This window comes from Oxyura jamaicensis (assembly GCF_011077185.1).
Source record: "Oxyura jamaicensis isolate SHBP4307 breed ruddy duck chromosome 4 unlocalized genomic scaffold, BPBGC_Ojam_1.0 oxy4_random_OJ72816, whole genome shotgun sequence".
NCBI lineage: Eukaryota > Metazoa > Chordata > Aves > Anseriformes > Anatidae > Oxyura > Oxyura jamaicensis.
This window is the reverse complement of record NW_023303850.1, coordinates 246,965-269,474: the sequence shown is the minus strand read 5'-3', so window position 1 is coordinate 269,474 and position 22,510 is coordinate 246,965. Positions and strand designations below refer to the sequence as shown.

Sequence of the window (22,510 nt, the reverse complement as noted above, 5' to 3'; positions counted from 1 at the left end):
CTACACAGGGAGGCACAACCTGGCTGGCCGACAACTGTCACGCGACGACACCAGGGGATTCCCAAGGTCAGGGTGGGAAACGCTGAAATCTAGACCCGTCGGGAGGCACAGCTTGGTCAGGAATAGACCTCATTCCCTCCCCATGGCATTTTGGCTTGAGCTCCTGGCTGCAGGAACACCTCAGGTGGCCCAGAACAGACCCTTGCACAGACCTGATTGCTCCTGAGGGACACGAAGGCAGGCTGGGCCCTCGGCTGTGGGATGGGAAGGCTGACGGGGTCTCTAGTGCAACGTGGCTGGCGGTGGCAATGGTGCCTTCTGTGAGGAATAGCTTTGCATACACCCGGAGCAAGAAAATAAAGAGACAGCAAACAAAGACTGAGGAGGCCTAACGGGGACTTGTTTTACTCTTTGACATGCTACCAGCAGTTTTTAATCTCAGAAGAATCAAAATTAAAAAAAAAAAAAAGAAAAAAGAAAAAAAAAAGAAATTACAATGATTAAAAAGTACGACACATGAAATACTATACTCAAATCATCTGCATGTCATCTAGTATACACAGTAGGCACAAAACAGACCTAGAATAACCTGCGAGAAATGTGGACCAGCTTTGTTCTCGCCCCTAAACAGGTCTCGCTAGCCTGATGTTTCTAGTCAGCCGTAGCCGCGTAACGTTTGTGCTTAAACTGCTCAGCTCGGCTTCCTTTCTTTGGCATTGCTCACCCATGCCTTACAGGAGAGGAAACGTACTGAAGACAGCAGCGGAGAGAGGAACAACAGAGAAGAGCGATTAACCGTACAGTACATACATACAGTGTCTTCTAAATTGTGATCAGTTGTTTATTGGTTGGCAAACAAGCTTCACTTTTACAACAAATATTAGTAATGAGGTCATTCAACTGCTGAGACCGTACAAAATGATCATAAATTAAAAATTAAAAAAAAAAGTGAAAAGAAAAAAAAAAAGAAATTATCCTCCGTGCTGCTAATTTACCTCTGGAAAGCCTATGTTACTTAAAAATCCTGTCAAATAAATAAATTTCCTGTTAGGCGAAATAATGAACAGAAGACTTCTTTTCTTTAAAAATCACTGCAAAAGTACTTTTTAGATCACTACGCATCAATCAGTTTTCTTCGTAACCACTGCAGTACAAGTGCCTAAACTGGGGACCGGGCAGGGCCGTGAAGGCCCTTGAACTCCTACGGGGAAGTCGCCGTCTCATGCAGAAGCCCCGCTATGACTACAAAAACTTCTTGGCTTCTAGATGCGAAACCTACGGCCTGGGTGAGGGGCTGCTTGCCAAAGATGCTTCACAGGATTATTGTTACGATCGGTTGTGCACTGTAAACATAAAGTTTGCCCTGCTCTATTCTGCAAAAGGTCTGCCGGCAATACGCCGGCTGAAGAGAGAGATACAGCAAGGAAACAAAAGACTCCCTTGGCTGGAAAGAAACTGTTATCGTGTTACTAAAAATGGTCCTTAGAAAGTGGTGTTTGTATTTTTTTTTTTTTTTTTTTTTTTTTTTTGCCCAGTGAGACTTTTTACCGGGATGGGAGGGGCAGGGGAAGAGGCAAAAGGAAAGAAAAGAAAAATAGGAGTTATGAAAAACCTTGCTCCTACTGGTAGACAAACTTACAAGACCAGCACAACAGAAAAGTTCTTATTTTTTTTTTCCACTACATTAACAGGGACGCAAGTTCTGGAGGAACAGAAAGCAGACTATATGTGCAATGCTAGTATCTGTACATTACATAGAAATTGTTCGATTCTCTTTTTTCTGCCATTAGTTTTTATCATCAGTTAATACAGCAAAACGTAAAATATGCGTTTAGCATATAATTCTAGGATTCCCTTCCGTCTCATTAATTTTTGTTTGGTTTGCTCCGGCAGCAAAGGGTGCTGCGGTCAAACCGAGCTGTGAGTGACCAAAACCCATTACGTGATCTGGATTTGTAATAAACAGCTTTGCTAGCTCGTTTGTTTTGTGCAGCACTCCCACCTAGATGCGTCATCTCTACTAGTTTCAAATGCACATTTTTGGCCTTTTTTTTTTTCCTTTGCCTTTTTTTTTTTTTTTTCCCTTAAATCAGGTCTTCGGTATTAAGAGCAACACAGCATCAAGGATTGTTTAAACAAACACAGCATAACTTGAGAAGGCCACGAAGTGTGCCGTTATCTGTCCTATCTCTTTCATTAACATAATGAAGTCTGTCTGAAGGGAGGAAGGATGGGGAGGAAGAGGGGGGGCAGCAGTTCCTGTTTTTTTTTTTTTTTTTTTTTTTTTTTTTCCGGGCCGGCCTAAAAATTCCAGTAAAAAAAGTCCAAGAGTTTCATTTTGTTTAGAACAGCATGAAGATTTAGGAGTACACACAATATTACCACTGCTTGTATTAACTCAGAACAGTAAACCGAGTGTTACGGAGGGGCTGTTTGTTGTCTGTTTGCTTAATTTTTGCTTAATCTTCTATAGACTAGTGACCAAGTGAGCGGGTCCTTTTGCATTGCCGTCCGGGGGAGTTCCCTCTTTGTTTGGCGGGACTATAAAACCGTCGCTGCTGCCTCGACCTAGCTGGTAGTACGTGTGTAGCTGATGGACGTGGTTTCTGGAGCCTAGGTTGGGCATGCTTTTGTAGTAAACATCATCGGCATCACCGCTTTTGGCTGGCGGGGGGTCGGTCTGGGTGCTGGCGGTGACGCTCTCTGTCATGGGCATGCCAGCCAGCGTGGGCATGCTGGTGTACAGAGAATCCCTGTTGGGTGACTGGAGGTCGTCCGTATGCTCGTTGGTCAGCAAAGGGAAAAAGCTCTCGCTGTTGTCTTGCGGGATGCGCCGCCGGCTGTAGAGGTGGGGCTGGTGGTTGTCTGCCGAGTACACCCGGGGGGGCAGCAGCGGGGCGTCCGACTCCTCGTGGATGAGCTCCAGGCCCAGGCTCTCCTCGTGGGTGAAGGAGGTGGCGTCGTCCAGCACGATGGCGTCGTCCTCGCTCCCGCCGCCCACGCTGTTGACGAGTTTGTTCATCAGGTTGCGGCTCTGCTCGCTGGAGCGCTCGTGGTTGTTCAGGTAGGAAGGGATGTAGTTGGAGGTGAGTTCCTTCAGGATCTTTTTCTCGAGGGCGTTCTCGGTGTGGTTGTACCCGCGGTCAAGGATTTGCACGCAGTTGCTGAGGTACTCGCCGCTGGCGATGCTGTAGCTGTTGCCGTGATTACCATTCAGTGGTAGAGTATCCGTGACACTTGTATCCCTGGCATTGTTCAGAAGCCCCTCTGAAAAACATTACACAAGAGAGGGTGACTTGTACAAACAGGAGGACACTCACGCGGGATGTGCACACTCAAAACCCCCTTCCTAGGCTGCCGCGCTGCTGGGGGAAGGCAACTGGTGGGCCAGGCTCAGCAGCGAGAAGAGCTTCGGCCAAAACAAGAGGGCATGGCTCCGCCTCGCCGACTTAAGGTCTGCCCACCGAAAAATGGAAAAGCGCTGCCAAGTGTTTTACTTGATGCAGCAAGAGCTGGTGGGAAGGAATAGCCTCTCCTACCAATATATCCTACGTGGCTATAGAGCTCGGCTGCTTCCAGAGGCTTGGGGCTTTGCTCTGTATGTCTCTGGGGAGCTGAGGGATACGTGAGCCTGAGCTGGTCCAAGCAGCCCTTGCTCCACGCTCTTTGGCAATTCACCCCAGCTGAGGAAATGCCTGCACAGCACAGGTTAATCATTACCCAGACTTCACTTAGGACTGTATCCTTACTTGCTTTGAAGGTGAAAATTAAATCCTCTCTCCACGTCAGAGGAAAGGCATAGGCCCTAAAGGCAAGATTTGCTGATAAGCTTGTGCAGACATGCAAGGCAGGGGCGCAGAGTGCTTCCTGTCTGAAGCTTTTGGGGAACGAGGCTAAATGCCCTACCTCTCCTGGTCCAAGGCCGTGGCCAAAATAACTTATTTGATACTGGACAGGTGGCATCTCTAATGTCATCAGTGCTGCAGACAGCTGCTGCGGGGTCTCGCCTTTAGAAGTAGCTTCTATTTTCCTTTCCAAGTTAAAGCAGAGGGCTTAATGAAGATAAATTACCATCACTGCCATGGTATGTCAGGCTCAGGGGGACCTGCACAGGGTCTTGGGGATGCCCCTAGGCCTGGATTGCTGCCTTCCTGCCTTGCTTGCTGTGTTGGAAAATGCAGCCCAGTGAAATTCAGGTGCCTGGCTTGCATGAGGAATATATAATGCACATACAGCCACAGATGAGACCTTTGGATTTTAGCAACAAATGGGCCTGGTCGCTTCTGCACCACTAACTGCCTGGGTCAACATTGCCAGCAGAAGTCTGGGGCTTGACTCCTGCCTCCCTCGCACTGCAGGGGATGGCAGAGAAGTGCTTTGAAAGCAATGTGGGACGAGTGGGCAGGGGAGGACAGACTCGGGCCACTGGCAGTTTAAGCTGCCGTGCTTTCTTTTTTGGATGACTGGCCTCCCCAGAGAGAGGAATGCATGAAATCGTGTATCTACCTTTCAGCTAAGGGTTTTGGGCGTTGCCAAAAAAAATCACAAGCAACTCCCAGCAAGCAGCGGTTGATTAGAGGAGCCATTAGCCAACAATTTAGGATTAACGGTTGCTCACACCATGCTTGGTACATGGCATGTGTACCTTCTGAAAATACAGGGTTTAGTCTATATCTGCGATGTAGTAGTTGTGTATGTCAACGGCTGGAAAATGCTACTGCAGGATTTTGTTCTCTTTTGAGTGAAATGCCCCAAATGTGTCTGAGTTGAGGTTTCTGAAGCTTAGAGCATGCTGCTGTGTCCCATGTTTCCAGAAAACAAGGGAACTATGCAAAAAAAGTTAGCTAGCCATCACAGACATAGAGCAAAGCCACTTATTTTCATGTTGGAAGCTCTCCCAACGAGCCATGATGTTTAGGGAGAAATGAGAAGTGAGCGTTTTAGGGGAGGACTGTATGCAATGGGAACAGTGATTGATGGTTGGGCACTGTATGCATTGAGGCACCGAGTGCCACTTCTGCTGCCAATGCATAGAGCTGGAGGCCGGGGGGTTCAGCGGGGAAATAAAACGGAGGCATTGCACGTGAAAACAGAGCGGGTTCTGTAATGAAACACGCCGTATAAAAATGCTACAACCTTGCAAATTAAAAGGTGAAGTTCAAAAGAATTGTACGCACGGCTAAATGAAAAGCTAGGCTGGGTAAATGATACCACAAAAACGGGAAATAAACAAAGAAGGCACCATCTAATCTTATCTCTCTCTATATATATGTATGTGCACATACATATATATACCCACACGCATACACACGCACACACGTATATATACATATGTATATTCATAAGCTTTAGATTCTTCCGATTTCAAAACTGTGAGATGAATTTCCTTTATTAACTACATCATCTATATGTGATGCAATAAAAGTGAACTAAAAAAAATTACATTTGATATGCAATGTTTAGCTTTACTCCCATACTTGTCTCTCTGTAGGGCTCTAAACGACAGCATGAAGAAAAGGAAAGAAAAAACAACAGGTAAGCTTACAGCGACAGTAGGAGAAACATGAGTAAAAAGCAAGTTGATGATATGCAGAAGAGAGTTAACGGAAATAATTTTCACTGCCCAGAATACATGAATTTGTTACATGGTTTATTTCAGGTTAAAAATATTGACATTTTAGACAGAAAATTATTTTACGCGCAATATCAATAGACTACATTTTATTAAAAAAATAATCACATTTAAAACTTTTTCCAATGCCATTATAAATGTCCAGTGTGCAACACAAATCAAGAAATAATCCCTGGAAATTTTAAGAAAAGTCTAAAGCTCGCAACAGTCATGCTTGAAAAGACAGGCACTGTCAATGTCATTTCCAAAGTCTTAAAATGAATGGCTTTACTTACTGTTAGTTATAATAACCCCTGGCAGTTGAAACTGAAATCCATTTCCTTGCTAAAATGTTTTGCTGTCCATCCTTTGCAACAGTGCTTTGTAAGAGTACGACTTTGCTCGTCATGGGGCTGCTGGCACGTTACAAACTTTTGCAAGGAAGCTTTATTATTTTTTTTTTTTTTCTTGTTCTTTTATAACCAAAACGCATGAAAAGCTACATGGACTTTGCAAACAAAGGTGAGAGAAATAGTAGATCGAATAATGGCATCTCTAAATGAAGCTATCGAGAAGGAAGGATTAAAAAAAAAAAGGAGAGCCAGAGATGAAGATGAAGAGCCATTGTTAACTGTCAGCTTCCCACTTTGCACTGGTCTGTGGCACGCTGTGATTTAAGCAGAGCTTGTTACGTGATTTCCTTCTTCTCTTAAAATTATCACTCACGGAAGCGGTTAGGCCATTTTGAGACACTTAGGCATCCAAGAGACTGAGCGAGCGTACATCCATCAGCTGCAAAAGGCAGCAAGCGCTGTGCACGTGCTGCGGGGTGCCAGGCTCCTCACCTACCACCTCCTCCTTCTTCTACGCTCTGTCCCACTGAAGGAATTGCTTTTGCCACCAGTAAACAGGCTTTGGCCTTTTGGGTTCTCATCCCCAGCCTCTTTTCAATGCTTTTTAGGGCTTCCGCTGAGACTCTAACACAGATGTGGCAGCTTCGGCTTGAACAGAGAGGGTATTTTAATGCGTGTAACTGGGGAGGGGGAAGGAACGGACAGAACAGGTAAGACCCCAGGTTTACCCTCTTTATAGTGTCCTGCCTCCGTCAATGGACAGCACCAGAAGTGGCAGATGAAGGTGCAAAATAAAATCATAGCCTTGGTGACATGGAATGAGTTAGTAGGGTGACGTTAGCTAGCGTGCCCTCACTGCACACCAGTCCTAGCCAAGGCACGCCCAGAGATGGTGCCGAGTGCCCACTTTTACAATGCACTACCACTGCTTTAGCCTGGCTGCAGGGTCTTTAATCCCAAAGAGCCCAAACTGCTTTTGCTAACCTTTGTTTCCCCTGCGGGATCTCCTAATATTCACACTTCCTAATGGAATGCTTGGTCCCAGGACAATAACCAGTTTGAAAAGCAATAGCTATACCACTTTCTTTGATCATTAATTAACTTGCAGCTTCCTGAACACAATGGGTTGCATTCTGCTGCCTGGTAAAGTCAATGGCAAAGCTCCTGTGGCTTAAATGGGATCAGTAGTGGTCCCACTTTCTTTAATCTCCTACGGATGTAGACTAGGCAGGGTTCGCTGTTTTCCATCTGCTTGTGTTGCACCAAATAGCACTTTCAAATCAATAACACTATTTGGGGAATAATACGTTGTTAACACAGGCAATTGTATCAGAATCCAGTCTTAAAAGCTAGAACACAAGATTATTAAAATGTACGTAAAACCTTTTTGTCACTTTTCTGCTCAAAACACTTTTGTTCGCTCAAGGCGCCCAGACTTGAACATTAGGGCTTGTCTTAAGCCAGATGTTGACCCATCATTACCTGCTGCAACGTGTTTTGAACGTCCCTCAGATCTCAATATTATCATGCAAGGAAACACGCAGAATATCAAAGCTTGTTTTGACATTTGCAATACATAGAAGTTCCTAAAATGCAGAGCATTTCAAGCTTAACAGTAGTCCCTTTTAGAAAAAGCATTAGTGAAAGCAAAATCATTGCACAAAGTTAGCATGGCTTAGGAAATTTATGAACAGCAAAAAGGTCAAACACGCGTGCTTCCTTGTGGTTTGAATGAAAATACCCTAGTGATACAGTTTGATATCTACTTCTGTTGGAAACAATACTCTGCTATATAGCATAACGGGGATTTTACTGTTTGCATGATAACCATCATTATTCTCCCTTCCTTAGGGATCCTTTAGTGGTAAGGGACACCTTCACAGAGAGGGGACACCTGACATACCTGTGCTTGGAAGCAGCGTTACTCTGTAAGGATCTGGCCACCTCTCAAGCAAGCCCCCCAGAATGAAATGGAGGTGGCAGAGCCGGAGAGAGCCATCAGCAGAGAGGTGCTGGCAGAGCTCCATCCTCCCCAGCTGCCCCTCAGGTCCTGGTTAAATACATCTGCCTGTCCCTACAACAGGACATCTGCCTACAAACCCCAGCGGTCCCCGCGGCTGGAGCAGAGATGCACACGTAGGTGACAGGAGGCTGATCTCCCAGCAGGAGCCTCAGCTAGGTACGACTGACTCTACTTATTCCCTTTTCATCGCCGCAAGGAGGGTATGCCAAGAGCTCCTAGTCTCCCCTACACCTTTTTCTATTCTTCCTTTCTTCTTGCTTTCTAATAGCATACAGAAAACATATTACTGCAAATGGCAAAACGTTTCCTACAATGTCTAGGCTCTGCTTATTAGAGCCGACCTCCACTCCTCACTTCAGCTGTCATTTTTTTCCTACAGATCAAGGGCGGTTTTGCTTTGTTTTGCATTTTTACTCTTGTAACCTCTGGCAGACACGCCGGTGCGCTGCTGACCGCATTTCTCTCTGCCATTTCGAACGAGCAGTTTGGTGTCAAAGGCCATTTTAGCTTCACTTACCTTCAAAGGTGTTCCTGTGTCTGAAATGAATGGTTTAACGAGGAAATGTGCTGACAACAAAGAGAGGAATGGATACGTCTGACAAAACACAGACACAAGACCAAAACAATACAAAAGCACGGGGATTAAAAGAAAAAATAAATAAATAAATAAATAAATAAAAACTACTATGAATGCTTTGAGTGGGACTGATGAGTGTCTCTCAAAGTGAACGTGATTGCTCATGGAAAAAAAGTCTAAGGAAAATGGAAAAATGCACTGAAATGAAAGGAAAGGGGGGATCATTTTTGTGCCCAGTTCCAAAAAAACAAAGCGTGTGTGCAGGGAGAAAAAAAAAAAAGGAAGAAAAAAAAGAAAGAAATGGGCCAAAATAAGCCACAGAAAATGGAATTCTCACTAGAAAAATTAGAGAGAAACTCCAGCACACCTTGTGCGTTGTACATGCTGACAGAAGGGTTGTTATAGACCGCCGATTCCCCGAGCAATGTATTATAAGGGTTGTTAGTGCCATGAGGACGAAGCAGAGCATTGGTTATAAGATGATTAGCCATGGCTCCTGGAGCAGCCCGATAGAAAGACAGAGAAAAAAAAACAACAACAAAAAAAAGGTCAATCAGGCAAATGTGGCATAAAAAAAAGGGAAAAAAGAACATTCAGAATGACAACAGTTGAAATAGTCCTGATTACAAGCAGCCAGCTAATTAGACTCAAAAACTGTAGGCCACTAAAGCAGCACAGATGTTACTGACGATGCACAAATCCAAACTGATGCAAACGAAAATGGATCAGAAAGCAGATAAGCTACATTTATGGTGGTTCCCCAGTTGCTCCGAGTGTAAGCAAGGCTGTGCCCACATGCTTGCTACAAATAAACACAGGAAGATGGCAGCCTACACAATGGGGGGGGGGGGGGGGGGGGGGAACAACACTCCACAAAAAAAAAAAAAAGAAGAAAAAAAAAAAAAAAAAAAAAAAAAAGATTAACATAAAACAGCACATTTAATTCCCACTATGTGTTGGGATCTCTTTTGCTTGTCCTTTGAAACACGTCTAAAATTGAAAAAAGCGTAATTAAAAAGAAAGGATGGAAACTGCATCCTCTCCAAAAGGCTCTCGGCACTGATCGGAGAGCTCTGCTTCACGAACCACTTTCTCATTGCTAAGAGGGCAAGTTTCACTTCAGCTCCTGTTCCTGAGAGCTTCCCTGTACCTCCTGGCAGGTGGGAAGCAAGAGCACCGCAGCCCCAGCAGGTGTTCCTGTCAGGAGCGAGAGTGGACCACGGAGATGCGCCTTCTCCTCTTGCTCTCCTTTTTCCAAGCAAATACCTTTTTTTTCAGCACTCCCTGCCCTCCTTGCAGTCATTTCTGACCACGCAGCCAGCGGTCAGCCTCCTGCTTAGGTCTGTCCCTTGTAATTGTAGCCTCTGGGCTTGTGCTTTTTAGGATCATAACGGTTCAGCAGGTGGCTGCTGAGACCCACCGTGTTTCCCACCACGGGCATCAACCCACGAAGCAAAGCCTCCCCCCTCCTTTTAGCTGACCTGCAGGACCACAAATCTATTAAGCCCTTGCCCCATTAAGACTCCTCTGGGATCCAGAGAGGCAGCTGGCACAAAAACTCATCCTAGGGCAATTCCCGGGAATACTCAAGGACATGTATATTTTACCTTTCGGGCTAAACCATTAGAACAAAACCTTCCCAAGAACAAGCAAGTTTTAATGGGGTGACTACAGCTAGCCAGGACAGGGCCATCGGAGGGCAAAGAGGAAGGGAAGGAGCACAGAAAACAGACCACCACCTTTTCCCCAGCCTGCTGCCATGCCAGGGCTGTGGCAATCCTTCCAAATATTCCTTCCCAGCATCCCACATCCTGGCTCGGCTGCTAGTCAAACTGTTTGCCTTACCTGGCTGTCACCAATATCTGCTGGCCCAAACCCAAACAAGCAATCGCAAAGCCAATTCCTCAAAACCAGAGATTCACAGGGATGCCTGTGTCCCTTCTGGGGTAGGGGAGACCACCATCTGCCTCCTTTGGTGGTGGAGGTGGCCCTGTGGAGGCAGCCTTTGCAAGGCACGTGAAGTTCAGGGCACAACCTCTTCTCTGCAAATAATTACCTGGCTTCCGCTTTGCCTTGCCTTGCCTTTACCAGCAAACCCTCTGAAAGCTCATACCAACAGAGTATCTAAAGAAAGCAAAAGCTGGCCAAACCCAAGGACCTCTGGAGCTCCAGAGTTGCCTCCCGCAGTGCTCGTACACTGGCTCCACGTCCCATGATGGCACTGCTCTACGATTGCAGAGGATCAGGAGAAAGCAGCCTGCTGCCCTGCCCCTCTTTTCTGCTCCTCCCCAGCCCTCCCACCCCGAGGCACATGGCATTAGCAGGTCACTTGGCCTTTTGAGCGCAGGACATGGTTAGAAGGCAGCACTGCATGAGGGCTGCATGCCAGGGAGGCTCCTCAACACATGCAGCTGGAAAAAATACTGTTGTCTCTCACCTGATGGTTTTGGCTATACTGATGAACTGTTGTGATTGGAAATAAGGAAACAAAGCTGTCTCCTGTAAAAAAACATTATATGAACACTTAACTAAGCAACCTTGAATATAACTCATAGTCAAATGAGTCAATCCCTTCTTTCAGGTAACGCATTCATCCATTAATCTCATGTACACGTGGGGCGAGGGACTGTAGAACAACTCGTCTCCCTGCACTAGCTTTATACCGGTGTGACTAGCAGCTGCATTCAAGTGTTGCTGCTTTTATGCCACTTCTGAACAAGCTGGGCCATAAAAGATTCGGAAAGGGACTCACTTTTGTTCAGGTAACAGGGATGTCCAGAGCTAATGCCGGTCATAAATCCAGAAGTGATATAATCCTCCCATTTGAGATTTAACCCAATCTCCAAGTTGGTCACTGTGAGATTTAATAAGAAAGAGGAGGATATACCTGCCACGTGGTTTCAAATGCTTTTGCTTGAGGCATCTTTAAATGGCAGCTGCCAGAAAGAGCACCTCACTCAATATATTCCTGGTCTGATCTCGTCTAGAACAAAGGGCTCCTGCAACTAAGACAGGGATGCTCATGGGGTTTTCTCCCCGTGTCAGTCGGGCAGGTCGGACCGTTTAGCACCAGGGCTGCTTGTGCCGCATGACAAGAGACAAGAAGGGACAGATCTGTGTCAGCACACAATGCTTGGCTTGCCTAGAGGCACCAGGGGGGTTCTTTGCTGCCCAGTGGGCTCTGAAATGAGCTAAATTCACACAAACCCGGCTCTTCTGGACTAGAACATTTCTGGCAACTTTTAATGCAGATCCGCGGTTCCAACTATAAACACCACCAAATGCTGAAAACTCAGAGTAAGTCATTTTCTCTCTCAGGTGTGTAAAAGAAGATGTGTGGTATAACAAAACAGCCCGAGTGCAGATACTAAGCAAAAATATTGTATCTTCTGCCTTCCTCTCCCTTTATTCCTGAGGGTGAAGATTTTTTAATTTACTGATCTAAATGCCATTTGTGATGGCAGTGCTGAGTAATTCTCCTGATGCAAAGCCAAAACAAACCCACCCATAGCACTTTCTGATCACTTTCAATACTTCTAGGCACTGGGCTGGGCCCTCAGCAGCAGGTTCCTGTCTGGGTGAGCTGGCCACAGCGAACTTCACCTCCTGTGCAGGTCATTGAAAATTTAACCTCTGGCATCTTAAAAAGAAAATGGCATACACCTTGTATTCATTAATCTGGGCTCTTGTTTCTCCTTAGCTGCTTTAAAGCTGCAACAGTCCCTGCCTCAAAGGATTTTGAGAGAGAACTGCATTCAGGCTCCAGAGAGCCTGTAGTTAAAGCTTTAGATAAAACAATAATACAACAACCAAATCCCCATTATTGGGTTTCTCCTTCCCAGGAGGGAGAAAGGAAAAGGTAACACCAGCCATACATTTAAGTATCATCCTGCCTTTTTCATAACACTTTATCATTGCTATAGCAACCAGCAGGGCTATTAGGAAGGATGGATTAAGTCTGCAGATGAGGCACGAGCACGAGAAGCAGGTGGGCTACCAGACTATGACCCTGTTTGCATGAAAATGGCCTTGGTATTAAACAGCCAGCAAAGCTCGATAAAGAAAGCCTGGGATCAAAGCAGCACTCTCCCCCTAAATACGAGAGAAAGTAAATAGGCTTATTTGACCCTCTGTGCCACAGTCTCACGTGTGGGTGTGCAGCAAAGATGGGCCACTGGTGCTGCGATAGCTGCTGCTGGCAATGGCCAAAGCATGTCTGGGGACTGAAAGGCAGAATGAGCAGGGCTGCTTGTACCAACTGACTGCCCCGACTCTCCTCCTTCGCAATGCGAACCTCGGCAACCACCTGGCTTGAGGCTGGCAGTGTGCCTAACACCCTCAGCAAGCAGTGTTTGTCCATCACTTGTTTTTCTTTACTCACTTATGGCTGGGTCCTCAGCTCTTGTCCTCTTCTGTGGCACAACACCGACTTCTCCCAGCAAGTCACACAGTCCGTGCTTCGCACCCTTTCGGCAGTAACATTCCCTACACAAATGATCCCTCTGCCATCTCCTGAAGCACCTGAGCCCAGCATGCAATTACCAACGTGCTCTTTATTTGCTTAGTTACGCTGGCTGGCTTCGGCTCAGCTGCCTTGAAACACCTTCACTTCTGCTAGCCAGAGATACCCTGCTGAAAGGAAATTCACTCCGTTTTTCCAAACCTGTCTTGTGTTGTGTGCACGTGGCCCATAGGGGTGGGAAAAAGATGAGGCTTCAAACTCAAAGGCTCACCTGGGCATCTGCTTGTTCAGTGGGATGAGAGGACCACAACCAGAGCCCGTATTTAACATCAGTAGAGCAAGAATTTGGTGTTATGACCATAAGAGAAAGCTGCACCCTGTTAAATATAGGCAAAATTTAGACACTAGCTAAAAGCAAAGGATGAAAAGAAAGATGACAAGCGTGTGTCACCAGACTCTAGATTGTATCATTCGGAAACAGAATTCAAACAATTTCTCATGGGCAGCTGGCTGACAAAGCCACACAAAGGCATTTAAGCTAACTTGAATCATCTGCGTGGTCTGCTCAGCAGGAAGGGAAATGTATCCGAGTGCTCTTCCAGACTTTCTGAAAAATAACGTCATTCAGCATGGCCCAACCAGGCTGCAAATGGCTTGAGCTTGGGTCATCTGTCCACAAAGACAACAATGCCCTCACATATCACTCTTGGCTTTCTATCTCTTCAATCCCATGCCAAAATTGGCTCTAGCCTTGCTATGTGTATTTCAGCAGGCTGGGAACACGCTGGGGAAGGGAAGATTTCCCCAACACCCAGCAGACATGCCTGAAGTGCAGTTTTGCAGAGAAAAGAGACCAAAGCTTTTAACAAACTGAATCTGACAAAGTAGTGAATCAACTGAGCATTTCAAAAATGTCCAAAGAAAACCCCATGCTTTCCAAATGAAAATTATTTTTTTGGTTGTTTCTAAAGAGTGGTTTGTATGAAAGCTGACTTGGACTTTTTCTTATGATGTCATCATTTCATTACAGTAGAAACAGAAATAAATAGCTTTGAAAAAGCACATCTGACTTGTAACAAAATGTTTCATTGCCTCTGACCCGGGAGTCCCCAAGTGTAATTTTTCTTGGTCTTTTTTCATTGTTTCCCAAAGAAAGAAACAACAACGAAAACATGTACTGCTGTGTTTTTGGTCAACCTTAATCTTTCATCTTACTTCACAGTTTCCCATCCATGCAGCTCTTGCTACTTCCATCCCACAGGGCTGGGATAGGGCGCTGTGCTCCTGCCCCCTCTGCCTCCCGAAGCAGCCAACTTATCTTTCTGTCCACGGCCACCATAAATCAAGCACCTCAGCTTCTCACACTTCATATATTTGACTTCAGACCACCCTGCAGAGAGAGAACGGGCCAGTCCCCGGGAGGTACTGCAGTGCCTGAACCACCAGCGAGCCCAGGTGACTGGTGCATCCCTGACACCAACTAGGTGGTTAGAGATTACTCTTTTACTCTGTGTTCATTTAAAAACAAAACCAACCATCCAAAAAAAAACAAACCAAACCAAACCAAAACAAAACCAAAACAACAACAACAACAAAAAACACAAATAAACAAAAAAGATAAAACAAGCAAGGAAACAAATCTGCCTTATCTTAACCATTGCAAATAAATCATTTCCTTAACCTGAATGTTACCGAACCAATCTTGCTGCGCAGATCTCAGTTTGAAGTGCTGGCTAGCTCTGTACATCACTTAGCATTAACTTCTTTATTCCAGGGAAAGAAAATATATTCAAAGCAGGTTTGTATGAGTCAAAGCTCCAGTTATCATCGTGACTGTCCTTATCAGCATTCAGTAGTGTCCTTTACTGTATTACACACAGATTTTTCATGTATTTAAAGAATCCTGCTCTTCCACATGTTCTCTTGCAGTTTATTCAAACAATTAATGCAATTATGAAAAGTGAAATCACACATTTGCTGAAGGACAACAGGCATTTTCAGTATTTTTCCTGGTTCCCTTCAACAAATGCTCTGATGTTTAGATTTATCGAACTGTGTTCTTATAATAGCCAACAGGATTCAGTTAATAAACTTCAATAAACCTCCCTATTAAATTTCTCTCAAATAGGTTTGTTGTCACTTGCAGCATCTAATCTATTCATTGAGAAGCTATTAATACTGACTGCAGTGAAATGGAATTTCAGCAAATGAGGTTGTTAAGCTCTGGGCTATCCAGGGCTTAACAAAATGAAACATCCCATGCTTTTATGCAGAGACAGGGCAGGGAAAGTCTTTCTTTTTCCCTTTTTTCTTCCTTTCTTACGTAATGATTTCAGATGATAAAGCTCTGCTGGATTATAATCCGCAGGCCACGTTCCAAACACATTGCTAGTCTACAGTGACTTATAAATATTTGCCCCAGGATAGGGGCCATCACTACACTGATTCCTTCTCAACTGCTCAGAGCAGAAACGCGTTCCCAGAATGGGACATTTTACCACTGCTGCCCCTTCAAAGGGTTTATAATTCTCTATACCGTGACTATACAAAGGTGCATTATCCCTCATTGTTCCTCTTTATACTTGTTTCTCACTAGTCCTAAGCTCTTACTTGTAGGGAGCCTTGCCTATGGCAGAAATTGGCCTGTACTTACAGGAATCTGTGTAAGCAGCCATGCTTTCTTCCTCCCGCTTTCACAGTCATCATATTAAGATTGCTCTGCAGCAATACTCTGCTGGATCTAATACTCCCCAAAGCCCGCTCTGATTTCAGAAATTGCCTTGCCCTTACTTTTCCTCTTTAAATCTGATCCACCTAATGACTGAACTTCCAATTATATGGCTGTCAATCCTAAAATCAAAGCCAGTTCATAATATCTCCCAGAGGAAGAATGCCACGTCACTCACTGAAATCACTGCAACAAATCTCAGCTAACTCAGTCCCAGGCAGCAGAAAGGCAAAACAGACTAGAAGACAATCGGCACTGGGATTCATTTCGCACGTAAGCAGAAATATGAGTTAAACTCCTTACGTTTTGATCCTTGATGCAGAAAATCATAATTTTCCTGGCATAAAATGTATGGCTCACTGGGAAAAAAAAAAAGTGCAACAGAAAAAAAAATAAAAGACAGCACAGGCAATCGCTAGTCCAACAGGATACTGCATTTCTCTTACAAAACAGAAAATATTAATTTGCTTACAGCTACCTCAGCTCCCTGGAATTCATTTCTAGTTCATATATAATTACCAGGATGGTTCACTCTGATGCCAGATACTGCCAAAACAACAGCCACTTAATGGGGTTGCAGAGATTTGTGCCTTGCAAACAGCAAGCCCTCCCGGCTGATTCAGTGCAACTGCACGTGGACTGCTTCATCCAAACACCCATCCGTTTGGGTGTGGGACCCAGGTGGGGTATCCATAGGGTCAGGGAGTGTAAGGGGAGGATGTATGTGCTCTGTAATGGTTACAGAGAGGGAACAAAAAGCAGGGGACACAGGGTGCGAAATCAGAGAGTTAAAACTTGGGCAGTTTCATCAGAAACATGCCAGGGGCAGTGAGATGGTGAGGTAAAGAAACAGCCTCCTGCACTGGGCAAAATGGAAATTTCAGAGTCTTGACACAAATCAAGCTTCTGAAATCCCTGGGCTATTTCTTCTGGAGGATCTCCCCACTGTTGTGAGCACTGGCACAGGCATTTATGGTGCTGGGACAGCATGTGTTCTTGAGAACCACTCTCCCCAGAGAGGGAGCAGAAGCCACAGCACTCATGTAACTGCTGCTAGACAGGAGGCTGGAAAAAAGCCTTCGGGCTTGCTCTGGATTAGCACAGAGATGCCTCTGGGGACTCTCACCCTGCTTTTTGCCCTTTGACTTTCACCGAACATCCGGGGACACATAAACACCTCAGAAAAGCACTAGTCCACTCTCAAGAGGCGGTCTTGACCATAAAGGAACAGAAATGGAACAGCTAATCATACTCCTGAGGCGGGAGGAAAGTGGGTTTTCATTGCTGTTGCTATTCGTGGATAAATCAGATGCCTCCAGGCTCCAGGACTGTTGAATCCCTTGAAACCAGGGACTAAAGGACTAAATTTCCCAGGGCTGGGGCTAAAAAGTGGGAAGGGAAATGCTCAAGGGCAAGGAGCCCTGGGTTTGTGCAGCACTGTGCACCTGCTGCCTCTGCAATGGTAAGCCAGGGCAGCATTGAGCATAGAAACCTCTCGGCACTCTGCAAAAAGGATAGGGGAAAAGTGCCCTGACTTCGACTGAAAGCAATGTTGGTGATGAAACGAGATTTGCACATTGGCAGATGATGGTCTCCAAATGGTCACACAGGCTTCATCCCCTACCAGGGCCATCCCGGGCTCAGCTTCAAGAATCACAAGAAGTACTCTGTATTTACTGCTCCCCTCCAGAAAACCCTGAGAAGCACTAAAAAAACTGAGCACAAAGCATCTAAAGCATCTCCAGGGCAAAGCTCGGCTTTAAACAGATGCACCTCTTGCTCTGCACCGCGTCCCCAGTTGTGCAGTGATGGTACTGCCAAGGGCAAACTCTCTGCGGGAGACAGACACTTTCCTTCAGTCAAATTATTCTTGAACCGTTTGGTGCTTAGAAAGAAAGAATGCAAAGTAGTTTTACACCCAGGAATATTGTGATGAGTTCCCTCTAGGCATCTGCAGGTTCATTCATGAACCAGGAAGGCAGCCACAGGCACCTTGGACATACTGGCGGTCTGCTGTGCTGAACCTGCTGACCACAGTGCCATGATAGGGATGAGGATAAAAGAAAAAGAGTAACCCAGCACATTTGAAAATGTGTTTAAACATTGTACTGCTCACCATTAACTCTGCCTGCCAACTTGTGTGTTCATACAGCCACATCCTGCTCATTTATGATGAAAACAAAACAAAACAACAAACAAAAAAGCAGACAAACTATCTTCGTGACAGACACGATATGAAAACTGACTGGCTTCACAGGAGAAACTGGAGCACTGCTTGCTGCTAACTGTAAAAAGGAAACAAATGGAAAGAAACCAGAGAAAGAATTTGTTCTCTAATATCTTCCAGCCATGAGAAGAGTGATTGGTGTTACTCAGAGCAGGTGAGAACCATTTAGCCTGACTGTGATATATCAATTCATGGCGCCCTCTGAATATCCTATTGAGATGAGCAGAGGCATCCCCACCTCTCCCAGAGCTCAACTGCTCACTATTTGTCTTATATGCAACATAAATTCAGCAGAAATCTGACTGTCACACTGGTCACATAAATCCATCAGGGAGAGAATGAGCCACTTGAGAAAAGACTGACACCTGACAACGGCAGCGCTTCCACGTTCCACATTTCCACCTGCCCTCCACTTTCTCTAGGCACTGCCAGCAAAGGGTCAGCTTTTCAATGGGCTCAGATGAGCAACAATCACTCTTTGAAGCGTATGGGGATGGCTCACCACGGAGAAATTATTTAAGCTCATGAACAGGGGCTGACACGGCTTGCATGGCAGCCTGGATCCCTGCTCTGAAGCCAGCAACTGGAAAAAAATGCTGAACCAGGTTAAGCCATTCCTGGGCAGTTTAGGCTAATTTGCGGGATAGGAACTGTTTTTGTTTTGTTTTTTTGTTTTTTTGTTTTTGCTTTTGCTGGGCACAGGCACTGGCAGTTTTGTGGGGTATAATTTGGTGAGAGGGGCAGTGGGATCAGCAGGAGCTGCTGTTAGCATGGCTTGCTGGAGCCCCTCTACCAGAGAGGTTTGTGGTTTGAGATTCCCAGGGAATGTTTTTTTTTTTTTTTTTTTTTTTTAATTATTATTTTACACTTTCTTTTTCTTCCATTTTTTTTTACCTCTTCTGCCTGTCTGCCTGTCTCTCCTTCTAACCACACCAACAGCCACTCTGTTACACTGCTGTATTGCCAAGTCATGCCCAGACTGTGACACCTACTACCACCAACCCTATGCAGATGGCTTAACCCGAGCATCTCCATCTCACCCTACAGAAGAGGAAAATCTGGGGAGAGCAACCCCAGACTGACTCACTTTAGTACTTCTGTGCTTCCCTGGTGCTAACCTGCAGCTACTATCTTTTGGAGTGACAGCCTCCTGTCAAAGGCAGGATTTCACCTTCTAATGTGTTTTCTAAAGAAATGACTCCTAAAAATGCAGGCTGTTATGGCCATCTGAAGGTAATTTAAAACTTCACCCACCCTCCCTAAAACACACACAGCCGTCCCTGCTGAGTTAACAGCACAGATAGGGTTTCAGCATGGAAATCACAGCTTAATTATATTTTTGGGTGGGTGGGAGGAATTTGATGGGAGATTTCATTTAGGAAACAATCAGGTCTCAGTTGGGTTAGAAATCAGGATATTAATGTTCTTCATTTTAATTTTCCTCTCTGACTCAGATTCCCACTGTTTGAATTTGAGCTCAATTTGTTCTGTTCATTATGAAGAAATCCACATGAATTTGACATTAAACTGATTATCTCTGAAAACAGTAGCAATAATTTCCCTTTTTCCTGTGTACGTTTCAGATTATGTCTTTGTGGCTGATATAAGAATGCAGGGGAGAAATAATAAAGCCAAGGGAAATCGAGTATTTATTCTGAAGCACTGCTTAGAAGCTGAGACATGCAATGACACTTAGGCGTTTGGAAAGAAAAAGCAAGGGACAGGGACAAAGAATGGCCTCGTTTCCATTTTCTGTTTTGGTTCATTTTCATGGGAACAAACATGGAGTATTTTGATGGTGTTTCTGGCCTTCATACCCCCATCCAGCATCTAACATTTGCTAGCACATACACGTTCACCTTTGTGAGCAGGCTCCGGGGCCACAAGGAACAATTTATATTGAAGACTTGCCACCTTGCAGGAGGAGTTGCCAGAGGTCCTGGACTCCAATCCTGCACCAGCTTTCAGGGTTTTTCTGATGTTTCTGCCTTCAAGGACATGGGGAGCAATGCAGACTACCAAGAAATCTCTCTAGGAGACCTCTGTGGATGAGCGTAGTGGAGGCTGTGAGCACTGCTTTGGGTGTGCGTGGACTAAAGCGCAGAGCCTTAAGTCAAGGAGTGCACATACTTGTGTTTCTCTAGGAAGACTGGGACTGGACTATTAAACTTGCTGTCTAGTTTGTAAGCCAAGACACACAGCATTGCAGCAGGAGTACAGCACTTGACCAAGCACAACAGATTTCTGGAGTAGTTTCTATTTTCTAATAAATTTGGTAGCTCTATTCCTAGCTCATTTATTGTCCCAAAGAGGAAAAATCCACTGCTAATACACCACGTATTACTAATACACTAAGTGCTTGCCACGAGTGAAGATACAGTTCCCCTTACCTGCTACCTTCAATGGACATGCATAGCTCTATCAGCGCATTTTCCTGTAACAAAATACTGTGTCATACCAACAACAAACTCTTCCTTTTTCTCTGCTGCTCTCAAGCCTCAACAAAGCAAGGAGCACTCCTTCCTTTAACAGGTAACTCCCACTTTTCCTCTAGAAACATACATCAAATCCCTAACTTGAAAACCTGAAAGGTAACAAAGTACCAGAGGGTTCATGCTGACTTTTACTCTCTCCGTTGTTTCATACCCTGAGAGAGAGAGTAATTACTGTATTACCTCTCACCTAAGACATGGATAAAAATAGGCTGGAGTCACATTGCTGTCTTGTGCTATGACTGCTTGTTTGCAAGGTTGTCCAAGCTATCAGAGTAGTTTCTGACAGTAACGCTCCCGAGGTGTCAACAGACCTGTCCCTCACACTCAGGCTGTAGACACTTGGATGTACCCAAGGCTAAGGTCCATGCCACACCATCAGAGCCCAACATTCACATTTGCAGCAGTCCCCTGCAATCTGCTCCTCTTGCCATCAGCACAGTGCTGAGCAACAACTCCGTTCCAAGCCCATCCACGTGTGCTGTGCAAGACCGTGACTAGACTTCAAAAGCAGAAGAGCAATAGAATTGGAAAGACAGTAATGATCTTAATTGCTTTTAATCTCCTGCTCTTTTTAAAAACTGTCTTAACCCCAGGTACCAAAGGATCTGCTGTTACAACCACACAGTTATCTGCTCCGTCTTCTGATGAACCTAAGACAAAGTGAAGTTCTGCCTGTTGCTTTCTCTTTATGCCTTCTACTTTTCAGCCTTCATGGAAACAAGTTCGAGCCAACAGTCCATCCTTCAGGGATCCCAGCATGGTTTTTTGGTCCATTTTTTCAGCATTTCTTCTGAGTGTCTGTATCAAGACCTCTTAAGTCTCCCAAATGTCCTACAGGCAAAGGAAGACTTATTTTTTCTGCTCACAAGGTGATCAGCTTGGTTCAGTTTTTATCCCACTCACCTTTTGTGGCTCACTCTGGAAGAGCTTCCAGTTATAACTTCAACACTGTGAGCATGCCCAACCCTAGGGAGATGTCTGGCTTGGGCAGGCTGTTCCTCAGATGTTAAACAACCACATCTGGGATGCTAATTCAACACTGGTCTACAGCTCCAGCATTACTTTGCCATGTGGCTCTTGTCCGAGCTCAGCACAGCCCCACAGCCTTGGCTCAGGTGTAGCAAAGTCTAAATAACTGCATCAGAGGAAGCAACTTGGGAGACTGAATTCAGCTGGAAGTCATGGCATTCATATCCCAGCTGCATCAATTCCTAGTCAGGCAAGAAGGATAACAAAATGCAGGCTTGGGGACTTTGCAAGCACGCTGTTCCACCGTGAATTACAGTCTAGTCATGCCTAACATAAACAAAGGGCAGTCCTTGCTGTGTCACACATGACATATAACAGGACAGGAACGCAGAGAAAAACAGAAACATTAAAAGGATCATGAGCGCAGGGAGATGAGGAAAGTCCCCAAAGTAATGCCTGTGCTTTTTATCTAGCACAGATTGGAGTCACGGACAAGCTGGAGGACCACCGAGACTAAGTCCTTAAAGCAGCAGATCCATCTCAAATCTTCACTGCTGGGAGAAGCACAGGGTGGATGTGAAATAGATGGCAGAAACATCCAGCCAGACCCAAGTGGGAAAAATGGGGGCAAAGTTGGAGTGTGAGGAGCAGGAAGGCCCCTGGATCCTGAAATGGAGTATGTGTCTGTCTACAGGATGCACTGGCATGGTCTTCCTTTGACAGCAGAGGGGGAATCCACAGCCAGTTTCTGTTCCCTTCCTCCTGGATTCAGTGGTATAACTATCCCAAACCCACACACTAAGCTATGACGAGAAGCAAGGTGGAACAAAGCCTGAAACATTTTAGAGTAATCTGTAACTAGAAGTTGCCTTCAGAAAATACCTGAAATGTTCACATACGCCTTGGGAGTCAAGAGTGAGTATAAGTTTCATTACAGAACATGCTACATCAGGCAAGTTTGGGTTTATCTCTGAAATTCCTGGTAGGATAAATAACATCAGGCAAAAGGTGAAAAAACGTTACAGCCAATAACTTTGTGGGGAGGTGGCGGGTGAAAGGGGCTGG

At 45.2% G+C, this 22,510-nt stretch overlaps 1 protein-coding gene across 11 annotated transcripts in view; it reads right to left on the bottom strand.

Annotated features, from left to right (window-relative positions):
• Positions 1–827: 827 nt before the first annotated feature.
• Positions 828–22,510, bottom strand: part of LOC118157205 (adhesion G protein-coupled receptor L3) — a 212,123-nt gene continuing 190,440 nt past the window's right edge. For 4 of the 11 annotated variants that reach the window (XM_035311462.1, XM_035311464.1, XM_035311463.1 and 1 more), the window contains one exon: positions 828–3,267. In XM_035311462.1, the coding sequence (XP_035167353.1) occupies positions 2,468–3,267 (800 nt within the window). In that variant the 3' untranslated portion in view covers positions 828–2,467. Of the gene's footprint in view, positions 3,268–5,443; positions 5,496–8,931; positions 9,061–22,510 lie in introns of all 11 variants that reach the window. The other 7 variants (XM_035311467.1, XM_035311468.1, XM_035311460.1 and 4 more) reach the window with 4 other exon arrangements.